This window comes from Zootoca vivipara, chromosome 6 (assembly GCF_965207765.1).
Source record: "Zootoca vivipara chromosome 6, rZooViv2.hap1.1, whole genome shotgun sequence".
Taxonomy (NCBI): domain Eukaryota; kingdom Metazoa; phylum Chordata; class Lepidosauria; order Squamata; family Lacertidae; genus Zootoca; species Zootoca vivipara.
In genome coordinates, this window is record NC_142589.1 from 76,907,119 (window position 1) to 76,922,215 (window position 15,097).

General features: G+C 49.5%; 1 protein-coding gene across 1 annotated transcript in view; it reads right to left on the reverse strand.

Moving 5' to 3' along the window:
• EHD2 (EH domain containing 2) overlaps positions 1–15,097 on the reverse strand; it is a 37,601-nt gene that overhangs the window by 13,744 nt on the left and 8,760 nt on the right. The window contains exons 2-3 of the mRNA XM_035118042.3: positions 13,245–13,342; positions 447–859 (exon numbers count right to left, since the gene is read on the reverse strand). Coding sequence (XP_034973933.1) covers positions 447–859; positions 13,245–13,342 — 511 coding nt within the window. The remainder of the gene's footprint in view (positions 1–446; positions 860–13,244; positions 13,343–15,097) is intronic.

The following is a 15,097-nucleotide window of genomic DNA, read 5'->3' on the forward strand; positions in this document are numbered from 1 at the left end:
CTCTGTGATCATCTGGACTCCCTGACCTCTAGACTGGACCCTTGTCTTTGTGGTCATCTGGATTCCCTGACCTCTGGGTCCCCTGACTTCATATGTGGATTCTGCTCTCAGGCAAGTGTTCCTTGGAGACTCCTATCCCCTTCTTGATCAGCAACAGGACACGGACAGGGCTATGACAGCTCTTCTTGATGTCTAGTCAGAACCTCCTTTCTCATAACCCATCGCAATGCCTTACCTGCCGCAGGGGGTGGGGAACATGTGTGCCTTCAGATGTTGTCATATTACAGCTCCCATCACCTTTGATGACTGCTGGCTGATGGGAGCTGGAGTCCAAGAACATCTGGAGGGCCACGGGTTTTCCCAGCCCCGATCTACTGAACATCTCCTTGTTGTCCAAGGGAATTCTTATCCTTCCCTGTCTACTTTGTGGCCACCCAAGTACTCACCCTGACCAGACGGGCTCTCTTGACCAAATCGTTAAGCTTCCTCAGGGCAGAATTCCGGGGCAGGTTCTGGATGTCCGTGAACAAGTCCTGCTCCTCGAGCTCAAAGAGCCGTCGGTTATCGGAGATCATCAGGGGCTCCGACCAGAAGGACCCGATGTAGACACGCAGCACCTCGGGCGTGTTGAACACTTTGCCCAGCGACCACATGAGGGCGCCATAGACCCGCATCAGCTGCTGCGTCTCCACCATGTCGGCCTTGTTCAGGACCACCCGGATCTTGTCCTCGTTGCCCTTGAGGGCCCGGATGGCCTCCGAGAACTCGTCTGAGATCTCCAGCTTGTGGGCGTCAAAGAGGAGGATGATGAGGTCCACGCGCTCAGCAAACCACTGCAACACTGCCGGGAAGTCGTAGCCTGCGGAGGAGAAGAGAGAGCCTTGTGGAATAATGTGGGATGTGAAACACAGAGCAGTCAAGTACAACATCCCTAGAGTGGACAAACAAAGGGGATGTCTGGACCAGCCAGTTGGAACTTCCTGTTTCCTCCTAGGCTGGGACAGACTTCCTCTACATGTGACCAGAGGTGGGCGTGACTTCACCTGTGCAGGTAACAATCGCATAGGAATAGCCGCCATCTCTCTCTGACTACATTCGTCGAAGAAGCAACATCTGCTTAGCCGAAGATGCTCTCTTGGCTTCCAGCCAACAGAGCATACCTGCCAAGTTCCTGCCGGAAAAATAAGGGATCGGCAGACCGGAAGTAGCGCTGCCGCCATTTTGGAACTGGGTAGAGCAGCACCGGAAGTCGCTTCTGAGCATGCTCCACCCAGTTCCAAAATGGCCACCAGAAATCGCTTCTGCGCATGTCCAGAGACTCCAGACATGCGCAGAAGGAGCCTCCCACAGCCGGTAAGTAAACTGGGGGAAAACAAAAAAAAAATCCGTTTTTCCAACTGGGAACGGCTGGAAAAACGGGGGTTTCCCGGGGAATACGGGAGACTTGGCAGCTATGCAACAGAGGACAAAGGGACTATTTCTTTATGGGATAGATTCCAGGTATATTACTTTTGTAACTTAAACCTGCCTTCTGGGATCCATCTGTGAACAGAAGGAGTGAGTAAACTCTTTTTATACTTCTATAGAAGACTGTGTTGTGTCTATTTCTTTTATGAGGGACTGAAGGGGTTGCTCGGTCCCAGCTCCTGCCAACCTAGCAGTTCGAAAGCACGTCAAAGTGCAAGTAGATAAAAAGGTACCACTCCAAGCGGGAAGGTAAACGGCGTTTTGGTGCGCTGCTCTGGTTCGCCAGAAGCGGCTTTGTCATGCTGGCCACAAGACCTGGAAGCTGTACGCCGGCTCCCTCAGCCAATAACGCGAGATGAGCGCTGCAACCCCAGAGTCGGTCACGACTGGACCTAAAGGTCAGGGGTCCCTTTTAGCTTTATCTAAAGGGGAGATTACCAGGTAACTTATTTTAGAGGCTTTAGCAAGCCTGAGCAAACGTATCCGCTGTGCAAGTTTAAAAAGGGGAGTGTTACTCTGCTAAATTGTAGAACTTGTTAACACAAGTAGGAAAGAATATACAGTACAGTAATCAAACAATATATCCTCTCCTGCATCCCTGAACATTCCCACAAATGAGAGATTATTTTGCACACACACACACACCCTGCAAAGCAGCATCTTAGCTCACTTTCAGGGAAAGAAGCAGCTTGAGGGGGGTTGCTGCCATTTAAATTTTTAAAATTTTATTTATGCTTTTCAGGTTTATACATTTCACTGATTTTACAATCATTTTAACATTTCGAAACCCGACTTCCTTCCCCCTATTTCTGCGGTTCCTTAAATTTATTTTTAGTATCTTCTGCATATCCAAATTAACTTAATTTGCTCATTTGTCTGCTTTAAATATATACTCTTATCAAACTGCAGGTTATTACAATAATCCTGCCAATGTTCTTATCCGTTTACAATTTATCTGTAAATATTCAATCAACCATCTCCATTCTTTTATAGAAAGTTTGTTATCTTGATTTCTTATTCTTCTGGTAAGTTTCGTCATTTCTGCATATTCCGTAAGTTTTTGAAACCAATCTTCCTTTGCTGGGACTTCTGCTTCTTTCCATTTTTTGACGAGTAATGTTTGTTGTTAGCCGCCCTGAGTGGCTATTATTCTTGGTCTCTTATTTTTGCCGTCCATTTCGCCATCTCCATATAGTCCAATCGTTTTACAGTCCACTCCTCTTTTGTTGAAACTTCTTCTTTACATTTCTCTGAATGTCCATGAATTCAAAGGTCATGAGAGAGGGAGAAAACCTTTTCTCCATCCACTTTCTATCTGTGCCCAATTATATACCCCTCGGTCATGTCCCCTGCTCCCAGCAACCTGGCTGCCCCTCTTCCTGTCCAGCAAAAGCAGTCTGCCCCCCCCCCGCCTCTGTACTTGACTCTCCCCAGCCCCCTCCCTCTTCTCCATCCCTGCCAAATCTAAACAAGCTCTGCAGCTTTCGTAGCTGTTGGATCAGAGCCACCCCTCTCAGTCTCTCTCACCCGCCTCTTGGCAGCCGAAGTTCAGAAGGGCTTGTTCCACAGCACCAAAAAAGGAAACCGAGCCGTTCCATAGGAAAGTCTGAGCAATGAGCCCTCATTGTTCTGACCGATTAAAGAAAAATAATAAAGATGGGAGATCTAAATAAAAGAGGGAGGGGTGGCCGGCCGCGCAGCCTTATCTTAGAGAAGCACCAGCGGGAAAAGGGGTTGCCAGAGGTCACCCGAACGATGGCTCATGCATTGCCCAAGTGGAAGGATCTGGGATACGCTGCTCCGGATTGGTGTCACAAGACAGAGATACAGAAGGTCAAGACAAAGGAACCATTCTCTGCTCCCTGGTTTGCCCCCAGGGCAGGCCTGGAAAGGATGACGGGACAGGGTTTAAGCCTGTGTGAGCTCTGGCGGAGGTGCAGGGTCCCTTTTTGAACATCACAGCTCAACCACCTGGAATATGTGTTACAATAACAAAAGGTGAAAGTGCCCCTGAGTGTGTGCAGAGTGCATTTTGCCTCACTACTGAGCAGCTAGAGCCAGGCTGTGCTGGGCTTGGGGGGGGGGGCTGCCCCTGTATTTAAGGAATTAACTACTGCAGCATGGGAGTCCAGGCAGGAAATTGACAGTCATGGCTAATGGGCCCTTGTTGCCCTTGTCAGCTACTGCATTTCCGGTGAATTTTACAAGCCAAATAAATTCTCCCTTCTTGCACATATATATATATATAGAGAGAGTGTGTGTGTGTCTGCAAACTGTGAGTTTACAAAGTGCCGCTTTTCTGCAGGTTTCTTTCCTTCTCCTTCTGGTTTATTAGCACACCATTCAGCCAGTGATAAGGGGCCAACTTTCCAGACAGGCAGCCCATGCCAGTGCCTGCCCTCTGGGTGATAGCAGGCTCCAAGGGCTCTGGCTGGATCCAGACCCAATTGATGAGCAGCCTGTGGCTGGCAGAGAAAGATCTGGCCCAAGAGAACAGTGGGTGTTCAAGGAGTGAATGTATCTCCCTGGAGAAGGAATTTCCACCCTTCCCTGGTTTATTTAGTAAAGCAGAGGAGGTGGTGTGAAAATAAATGTTTCTAAGTCTTTCCTGCAAAATGTAACTGACACAATGGAATCTGACCAGATAGACACACCCAATGCGGCCAGATGCACAAGAATTCTCATGCATGACTCCTGTGAGGCTATTTGCATTCCTCTGGTTCGCCAGAAACGGCTTGGTCATGCTGACCACATGACCCGGAAGCTGTCTGTGGACAAATTCCGGCTCCCTCAGCCTATAGAGCAAGATGAGCGCGCAACCCCAGAGTCGTGCGCAACTGGATCTAACCGTCAGGGGTACCTTTACCTTTACAGGAAAGTTGGAGATTTCAGGGTCACTCAATGCACCATTGACTGGCGGGCAGTGCCCCAGCAGCTTACGGCATAGCCAGCTAGTTTCAAGCAGAGGTGCTGCCAAAGTTCAGAATGGCCTGGTTTGAAATGGCAGTATGGTGCAGAGGTTAGAGTGCTGGACTAGGACCTGGGAAAACTAGGGTTCAACTTCCCACTCTGCTATGAAGCTCGCAGGGTGACCTTGGGCAGCCGCTTCCTCTCAGCCTCCCTTACTTCACAGGCCTGTGGGGGTTAAATAAGGAGAGGGAGAACCACCTAGGCCACCTTTAGCTTCTTGGAGAAATAAGCAGGATACTGTATAAATGCAACGAATATGTTGTCCGATTCGCAACAACAGGTGTATTTAGAACACCCCTGAGGTCTTCTCCAACTGAGATGGTACAAGATTCTCCGTGTGTGCGGCCAGACTGAGCGTCACTGCTCTGGGTGATATTCTCGTTGTTCACTGTAAGATTATGTGACCGGACCATGTAACCAACCAGCTTTTGACTTGGCAAATATCTTTTCAATATGTGTCAGCTCTTTCCATTGTTTTCTCACTGCCCAGTGCCCTCCATCCAGATCTTTTGTTTGCAGGCTCATTGTTTTGGGAGAAGGGAAGGAGCGCCCTATAGTTCCTAAAAGGCAATGCTGTAAGGTGCATTTGTGCGGCACCATTCAAGATCATTTGCTGCAAGTCGCAGGTGAGGAAGAGTATTGTTGTGCTCAGGTCCTGGTTTGGGGCTTTCGACAGACCTCTGGCTGGCCACTGTGAAAGCAGGATGTGGGCCATTGGCCTGATCCAGCAGGCTCCTTTTAGGCACTGACATTATCTGCTGGGACATTACCTGCTGGGATGAACTCTTGATACTATAATGCTAATCTGGACCCTGCCAGGACTGTGGAATCGCCAACAGCAACAAATTTCAGCAGCCTGCAAAGGAGCCACAATGGGCCAAAGCGCATCAGTCATAGCTCAGATGCGGAACATCCGTTTTTCATGCAGAACGCCTCTGGTTCAACCTACTGCCTCTCTAGGTAAGGGCTGGCAATGTCCCTTTCATAAAATCCTGGAGAGCCATGCTAGGAAATACTGACTCAGTAGAAGCTAGCTTGTGCATGATGAAACAAAGCACCGCTGTGCGGATAAACCAATCGATTTGCGTCGGTTATAATTGGAAGCTCGTGGTTTTGCATTGTGGCGTCATGTCTCCCTGGGTTTTGCTAATGAACAAATCCAAACCCCGATGGGGAAACCCAGTTAACATTGGTGCATGGGCCAGCAAACGGCTTGCTAAAACTAATGTGGATTAGATTGCCAAATTAGCAGGGGAAAGGTGAGTTTCCCTTCACCAAGATGCTTAAGAAATTCCAAGCAAATTCTGAACTGAACAGGGAAGGGTTTCCAGCAAAAGAGGGAGTGTGGAATGTGCTGGGTTGGCTAGAGAGAGGGATGGTTGTTTTGCCGTGTAAAAGAGAAGGAGCAGAGGAGGGGGAACCCTGCACACTTTTATACAAAGATAGGGAGGAACACGGCAGCCCTGCTCTTCCAAGGCATTTTTCTTTGGTTTGTGCAATCACTGATACTGTGTTTTAATTTGTTGGAAGCTGCCCAGAGTGGCTGGGGTAACCCAATCAGATGGGTGGCATATAAATAAATTGTTGTTGTTGTTAGTGATGGTGGTGCAGGGAGAGCCAGATATTAGGCAGCAGAGGAAGAAGTCCAGGGCCCCCAGTTAGCAGAATGAGTAGGAGGGCACCCCCAACCTGCAGCAAAGACTGCCTTACCATTATTTTGGCTGCGCAAACACACCATGCATTTCAAGCACGTGACTTCCCCCAAAGGCTCCTGGGAACTGTAGTTCGCTAAGGGTGCTGGGAATAGCGGCTCTGCAAGGGGTGAACTACAGCTCCCAGGGTTATTTGGGGGAAAGCCATGCACATTAAATGTGCTTTAAGTGTGCAGGGCGTGCGCAGCCTGCAGCTTGGTGCCAGACAAAAAGGAATCTTTGAATATTAGGAAGATAATGAAGCCCACAGGTGTGTTTCCAAAGCCAGATGGTTGCCTTTTGGAGCTTTTGAGTGAAGCCTGGCAGCGGCGTATCCCCGCCATAATTCACTTTGAAGGGCAGGCGGCTGACTCCGGCCTGTGCCGACTCGCTGCGAGGATTTCCTCTCTGCTCAGGAATCCCATGGATCCCTGGCTGTGTGCAGGAGAAGGAAGCCAAGGAGCAGGGCGGGATCTAGACAGGCCCAGGCTGGCAAAACCATAGCACGGAAGGAGAAACTTTTACCATCCGTTGGGGGAGAAATCTGTCCTGATTCGCAATTGTTTTTTTTTAAAGGGGGGGGGAGATTTAAAAAATACTAACAGCTCCTCATGTCTGAAGGCAGAGAACAAGAGGCCCATGCTTTTATTGTGGTGAAATCTAGGCCTGTGTAAGTTGTAAGCTGCAAGCAACCCAGGGACCTCATGCATTTTGGTGCTTTAGGGAGTTGCAGTTTCTGAGGTCCCCCCCAGCTGGAGGTTTGCTGAGCTTTGCAGAATGTCATACCATACATGGCTGGGGGACTGTGCATCCAATTTAGTGGTACCTTGAGTTAGGCCGCTAGATGATGTCGGGACAGCTACTGGCCGATGGGATTCCCCACCCCCCAAGAGCAAACATAAAGGAGGGGGTTGTTGGGGCTCGAGGAAGGCCTGCTTTCTAGCTCAGAAGCCCTGCTTGGCAATCCTAAACTTACACAAATTCACTAGCAAGGGAGGTGTACTCCACTCATGCTCAGAAGCACTCTTGTACCACCTCTTGTGCCATTTGGGAACCAAAGGTTTGCACTCAAAGGCAGCTCCGTTTCAAACTAAGCCGTTCCGCCAACCAAATTTGAAGTGGAGCTGCCTTTGAATGCAAACATTTAATTATCAAATGGAACTTGTGGTGTTGTTCCGTCCTGTCTATAACATGTTTGTGCCCTGCAGATGTTTCGGACTACAATTCCCATCAGCCCCAGCATGCTGGCTGATGAAGCTGCTGGCAATTGTAGCGCAGGGCACCTCCAGGGCACCAAGTTGGTGAACGGCTGCTGCAAAGGGCCGTTTGGAAGCACTTAATGATTTTTCTGCCCGCTGTTCCCATTGCATGGCTTTTAATTTCTTATTACTTCTTCGGTTTCTGTATAATTTGCATTGCAATGTCCGTTCCACCACCTCGTTCTGCTGCAAATATAAAAACACAACGAAACCCGAGAGTGGTCAGCAGAGGCAGCACACCAGCCGGAGGACGAGGGGAGCCGGGGAAGAAGAAGGCCTTGCAACAGAGGGCTCCCCGTGCATTTTGGTTTGCATGCCAGGCTAATCCCAGCGCTTGCTCGGCCCACCCAGTTTCCTAGTTACTACTACCTTTGTATCTACACATGTGCACGCTTTGTGCTGCCCTGGAAATGTGCCCTTCCTCCTCCGTCCTTGGCACGCAGGAGACATTCCTCAGCGTTTCGCAAGTGAATCATCTGTGCGCTCCGTTGCCATGGCGCAAGGGATGCTCTTTCCCACAGACACACGACTGGCAGAGGCTTCTCTCCCGCTCCCATTTGTATTACAAACTCTCGTAAAAGTCCCTCCGGGGCCCCGGTCAGGGAGGCAGGCTTCTGCGCCAGCTAGGCCTCACCCAGGCTTCGGGCCTGCAAAGTCATAATGGCCCACGGCAGGGGCAGAAGGCCGTATGCCCTCCTGGGACAACTTTCTGAGGGCCACAGGCCAGTGGCGCCGCTATGTGCCTCTAAGTTTAGCACTCTCTGGAATTCGGGGCTGCGCACCCTGGCGCCATTCATTGACCAAGGCGCCATTGAGGGGGCTTCATGGCAAGGGGTCGGGGAGAATAACCATTGGCCTGAGAAGCAGCTGCTGTAGAAAACTTACTTCACCCTTCATTGCTAGAAAGAAGACACATTAGAACTCTTAACTAATGCTGGAGGGTTTTTCCCCCCTTTTCCCTCCCTATCCCCTTTCCTTTTGTGTCATGTCTTTTCAGACAGCAAGCCTGAGTGGCAGGGGCAGTCTTACTCCCCATGATTGTAAGCCTTTCTGGCTCACGAGCGGGGTCAAATAAATGACTATAAAAATGAATGAATGAGGGGGTCAGATGGATGCACTCGGAGGCCTAGGTTTGTTGGAGGGGCTGGCACCTAGGATCAAGCTTTGCCGTCAAAATCCAGTGGTTGCAAAGCCCTCTAGAACACGACACCTAGCCTAGTGCAAAGGATCAAAGACTGTGGTTGGTGGGTTTCATCCAGGTGGTTCACAGCCACCTCCACATTTTTAACTGCAATTTGTTTAAATTGCTTCTTTTGTTTCTCATATTGCATTTCATTGCACTCTACCATTCAATGCAGATTCTAATACTAGAAAACAGAATACCGTATAATAAAAGAAGCAATAGAAATGCAATAGAAAAACCATTAAATGCTCTGCCATTTTCAAGTAGTCTGAGGTGGGGGGGAGTTGGGGAACCCACCCCCCAGTCTAGAGGCTGATGGGAGTTGTAGTCCAAACCATCTGGAGGGCACCAGGTTGGAAAAGCCTCGCCCAGGGATGTTGGACTAACACCCGGTTGTAGGAGAAAGCTCACAACTGTACACCATGCTACAGGGGTCAGAGGAGTGCCTCGTCCACAGGAACGCAGATTCTTGGCTAACCCTCCCAAATAAACAAGGCCATTTGTCCAGGGCGCACAGCCTTTCCCAGTTTCCACTTCGCCCTGTTTGCCGAGGCGGGGTCTATCCAGATTCCCCACATACTTTCATGTACTGTATAAAATGTGGAAAGAATGCAGCAAACCTGTGCTATCTCTGTACAGGGTTCTCCCGGGGGTGCCCCGGCAACCAAAGAAATATTGGGAGAGGGAGAGAGCTTGAGAGAGGCCTGCCTCTCGGTGGGAATGAAAAGCCGCCCTGAGCTGACCCATCCCACGCAGTGGAAGGCAAAAGTCCCAAGGGGAGACGAGTACAGGAATGTGAGCGTCACAGGAAAAGCATGAACGGGCTCTCCCCACCCTATCCTCTTGGGGGGACTTTGCGGTGAATATGTCTGCCCCAGTTGTGTACGAAAGGAGCTGGGAGCAAGGCCCACTCAATTATCCCCGCAAGCAAAGGCTTCTTGCAGCTTTCTCTTCTGTTCATCCCTAACAACCAACAAAAAACCCCTGTGAAACAGCAGCTCCTCCAGGGACACTGTTTATCCAGCACTCCAGGCTCCTCCAAGTGTCCCAATTTTCCAGAGACAGTCCCGGATTTACAGAAGCCGTCCCAATTTCTGATTCAGTCCCAGAATGTCCTGCGTTTTCCTTATAGGACGTCTCCCGTGACGTGTGTCCTCCATACACCCTTCAGACATTTTTTGGCACCCCCCCTTTCCCCATCTCCCCTGGTGCATGCTCACATCTGAACTCAAGAGCCCCCTCGACACACCTTGGAATGAGGATAGCACATCTTAGAACGGCTTTATCTTCTCTCTCTGGCACATTCTGTTCCCGCTCAATAGCTGCCTTTGTAACCGATTCCTTCCTACATCTGCTAAATGTTTCCTTGCATTTTGTAATCCGTGTGTGTGTGTGTGTGTGTGTGTGTGTTTAGCCTGTGCGACCAACACAATTTGCCTAGCGGGTCCTGAGATGCACCCTACCGCCTCTTCTGCAAAGCCCCCACTCTCTGGACCTCTTGACAGCAGCCTTGCAGACAAAGCCAAACAGAGTTTATCAACCAAATACGGGGGCCAGTCATGGACTCTAAAAAACAGCCTCGTTTTGCCACCCGGCCGGGAATGCGAAAAAGCAAACAAACCAAGAGGTTGCATATCAAGCAAAGTATACAAACGAAAATATGCCCTCTAACATTTCTCCAATATAAATAGGGATGTCCTCCTCAATCAATAATTTTCTTATTCATACCCCACCCGTCTCACTGGGATGCCCCAGGCACTTTGAGTGGCTTCTAACATATATAAAAATATAATAAAACTTTGAACTTGAAAAAAAACAAAAAACCTTCCCTATACAGGGCTGTCTTCAGATGTCTTCTAAAGGTTGTATAGTTACTTATATGTTTGGCTCGGGGGTCGCATAACTCCATACCCTCCAACGTTTCTCTGGTGAAAATAGGGATGCCCTAAGGAAAAGTGGGGTGTTTTGGGATCAAATCAGAAACTGGGACTGGCTTCTGTAAATCTGGGGCTGTCCTTGGAAGATAGCGACACTTGGAGGGGCCTGTGAATGCTGAATAATGGTCTGGTGTCCAACTAGCTTTTACTCAGAGTAGATCCATTGAAATTAAGGCACCTAAGTTAGTCGTATTCATTGATTCCAACGAGTCTAACATGAGAGGATGCCATCTTGTCCTTTGACACAAGCAGCAAACACTGTGGACCTGACTTCACATTACCTCTTGACTCTCATCTTCCGTTCACACAATCAGGTTGTGTGTGTGTGTGTGTGTGTGTGTGTGTGTGTGTGTCATATGGTTGTGTTGTGAACTCTGTCCCCCTCCCTTGGCCCTGCTCGTGTTGACAGAAGCCTGACATGCAGAAATGTAGCAGGAAAAACCTTGTCCTCTCTAGTGGTGATAAAGCCTAGTGGAAACTTTATTTGCTTACAATAAATTATTTGACTGCCCTTCCTCAAAAGATTCCAGGGCGGCACCATAGCTGCCAAGTTTTCCCTTTTCTTGCGAGGAAGCCTATTCAGCATAAGGGAATTTCCCTTAAAAAAAGGGAGAACTTGGCAGCTATGGGCGGCACACGAAGAAGTGCGAATGAAATCTGCACAATGGCAATGAAAGGGCAATGAGACAACTTTAAAAAAACCTCCCAAATCTAAAAACAGAATAAAACATCGTTCATAAAACAAAAACAACCTCCATTCGCAATCATAAAAGGCTTCTCTTCTTCACCTGTTCCACTCCTGCACATACTGCTGGTGTCAGAGGCTGTGTACACACCATATATCTAAAGCACCCCCCTAAAAAAATTCCTGGGAACTGTAGTTTACCCCTAATGGCACTACAGTTCCCAGCACCCTTAACAAACTACAGTTGCCTGAATTCTTTGTGGGGAGGGGAATGTGCTTTAAAGTCACTGGAGGGGGTCAACAGTTAAGGTCACTGTGTTGGCCCATAAAAATACAAAATCTGCATTCGGTAAATATCTTTATTAGGGCAACTCTAACAAAAAATGGTTCATTCACATTTCCCTTTTGCCACAGTTTCTAGGCACGGCTCTGCGATTTGTAGGGATGTTGCTGTTTTTTTTTTTGTCCCTGGGGAAACCTACTGTTTACTGCTGAATCGGAACAAATATTGTTCCACAACCTGATTGACGCTTGTCCCGATTCAGCGGTAAACAGAGGGATTTCCTAGGGAAAGCAGTGGGACCAAGAAAAATTGCTTGGATCTGTGCCTATAAATCCGAGACCCGTGCCTAGCAATTGCAGCAGGAGCAGAAGTGTGGATAAGGCCATACGTAGTGTGCAATATTTTGAATTCCCCAGAACGCTTTTAAATAGCTACATCAGGGCTTGCGATCCTCTGCTCTCCCAAATGCTGTTGGACTCCAAATTCCCCCCCCCCCTCCGTGGGGAGGGTGGGGGGCAATTGGCAACCTTAGTCCAAGTCCTTCAGTCTCCCCCCCTGCCACCTCCTAACTCAACTTCTCCCCTCTCTGTCCAGCTGCTTCCTTTGTTTTGAAATGAATACGCTACGTGCTTTTGTTTCCTTTGAAATAGGCCTGGAATCAACGTTGACCAGCCCCAGACCTTGCAGGCAGGAACATGGCAGAGCTGGTCTGGCCAGGGGCCAGGGCAACACCCAGGGATCTGTCACAACCAGCTGCAACTGGGGACATAGCCAAGGAACCTTCAGCTGCCGGCATGAGGCTCTGCAGTATAGGGCGCAGGCTCAAGAGGGGAAACTGAGGCACCCCGTGGCGAGAGATGTGGCCAGAGTCATGCAGAGGCACAACCTTGGACAGCCTTCCTTCAGCTGGTGTCCTCCAGAAGTCTTGGACTACAAATCCCATCAGCCCCAGCAAGCAGGAGGAAGGCACAAAGTGGGGCTGGTGAGGCCTGAGGCCTGGAGAGAGCAGCAGGGGCCACACAGAGAGACTTGGAGGGCCACCTTCACCCCCCAGGCCTGAGGTTCTCCACTCCTGCTGAAAAACAGATGAATTTCTCGAAATTGTTCTATTTGTGTGTTTTCCTACTTTATGTAAACAACTCTGTGAGGGCAGTGTGCCCTGAAAGGCAGAGGAGAGATCCTTGAATTGATTAATAGAATCGTAGAGTTGGAAGGGACCCCGAGGGTCATCCAACCCAACCCCCTGCAAGGCAGGAATCTCGGCTAAAGCATCCATGACAGATGGCCATCCAACCTCTGGTTAAAAACTCTCCAAGGAAGGAGAGCCCACAACTTCCCGAGGGAGTCCGTTCCACTGTCGAACTGCTCTTACTGTCAGAAACGTCTTCCTGATGTTTAGCTGGAATCTCCTTTCTTGTAACTTGAAGCCATGGGTACGAGTCCTACCCTCCAGAACAGGAGAAAAACAAGCTTGCTCCCTCTTCTGTGCAGCAGCCCTTGAGATCTTTGAAGACGGCTATCACATCTCCTCTCCTCTCTCCTCTTTCCCAGGCTAAACATACCCAGCTCCCTCAACCGTTCCTCATCAGGCTTGGTTTCCAGACCCTTGATCATCTCGGTTGCCCTCCTCTGCACACCTTCCAGCTTGTCGGAACAAAATAAATGAGCACCAAAAGAGAGTGGGGGAAAGCCCACACAGTGGGGCAGGATTAGCCTGAGCAGCTCAGCATCCTTGCCCTCAATCCTGCCCCCCTGCGGGATGGCCTTACCTCGGCACACACGCTGCTTAGCACCAGAAAGGATCCCTGGGGTGTCGATAAGGCTGATGCTCTCCAGAACCTGGTTTGGCAAGTGGGCACACATGAACCTATGGGGGCAGAAAAAGAGAAGGCCAGAGGCCAAGGTGAGGGGCTTGTGTAGACAAGAGCAGCAAGAAAGGAGGCTTAGAGAGATTTCCTGACTTACAGAGATCCCCCCCAAAAAGAGAAATGTTAATGATCTAAATCAGGCATCCCCAAACTTCGGCCCTCCAGATGTTTTGGACTACAATTCCCATCTTCCCCAACCACTGGTCCTGTTAGTTAGGGATCGTGGGAGTTGTAGGCCAAAACATCTGGGGGGCCGCAGTTTGGGGATGCCTGATCTAAATCATAACAATTATCTAAATAAGTGGCTCCCCATTGGTGGTCTACGGACCCCTGGGCAGTCCACATAACCCACCCAGGGTGCCCGTGGCACGTAACCATCAACTGTCCAGAACATCCCATTTTTGGGTCACATGACTTGCACATGAATGCAGACCAGAAGACACGTGCCCCAGTTTTGCACTGGGATATGTTAGAGGGACCCAGGTGGCACTGTGGGTTAAACCACTGAGCCTAGGGCTTGCTGATCAGAAGGTCGGCGGTTTGAATCCCTGTGACGGGGTGAGCTCCCGTTGCTCGGTCCCAGCTCCTGCCAACCTAGCAGTTCGAAAGCACGTCAAAATGCAAGTAGATAAATAGGAACCGCTACAGCGGGAAGGTAAATGGCGTTTCCGTGTGCTGCTCTGGTTTGCCAGAAGTGGCTTTGTCATGCTGGCCACATGACCTGGAAGCTATACGCCGGCACCCTTGGCCAATAATGCGAGATGAGCGCCGCAACCCCAGAGTCGGTCACGACTGGACCTAATGGTCAGGGGTCCCTTTACCTTTACCTTTATGTTAGAGGCTGGCTTCCAAAAGGGTATTAAAAACATGATAAAACATCAAACATTAAAAAATTCCCCAAACAGGGCTGCCTTCAGATGTCTTCTAAAAGTCAGATAGTTGTTTATTTCCTTGACATCTGACGGGAGGGCATTCCACAGGGAGGGTGCCACTACTGAGAAGGCCCTCTGCCTGGTTCCTTATAACCTCACATCTCGCAGTGAGGGAACTGCAAGAAGAACCTCAGAGCTGGACCTCAGTGTCCAGGCTGGACAGTGGGGGTGGAGATGCTCCTTCAGGTATACTGGGCCAAGGCTGTTTAGGGCTTTGAAAGTCAGCACCAATACTTTGAATTGTGCTTGGAAACGTACTGGGAGCCCATGTAGGTCTTTCAGGACCGGTGTTATATGGTCCCGGCAGGGGTTCTTGGCTTGGCTTTTGAAAAACAGGGGGTCTGCAGTGCAAACTGGGAACCGCTGATCTAAATGAACAAAAAGATAACCAAATGCTTGCTCAGTTGGCACATGTCACCCTCATAAATGCCTGTGAGTTTCGTGTGCCTGCTGAGCGTTTAGGCACATTTAACTATATTTTTTGGTTTAAGTAATTAATGCTTTAAGAGGGAGAAAAAACTCTGTCAGCATCTCCGGGTAAGGCTGGGGAGACCCCTAGTCTGAAATCCCGGAGAGCCATGCCATTTGGGGTTTATCCACCCTTATCTTTTGCCCTGCACTTTCTAGGCAGAAGTCGGTGCTTTGAAGTTCCATGTCCGAGGCCCCCACCCTTGCCCCAGTGCTTTCCCCACAAAACCCACACTTTTAACAATGAATCGAACAGCAATTTGAGTTTTATGCGGATTGCAGTTTACTCCGATTCAGCGGTAAGGAGCGGGTTTTCACGGGGAAAGTTCTGCGGCAAAAACCAAAACCCAAATG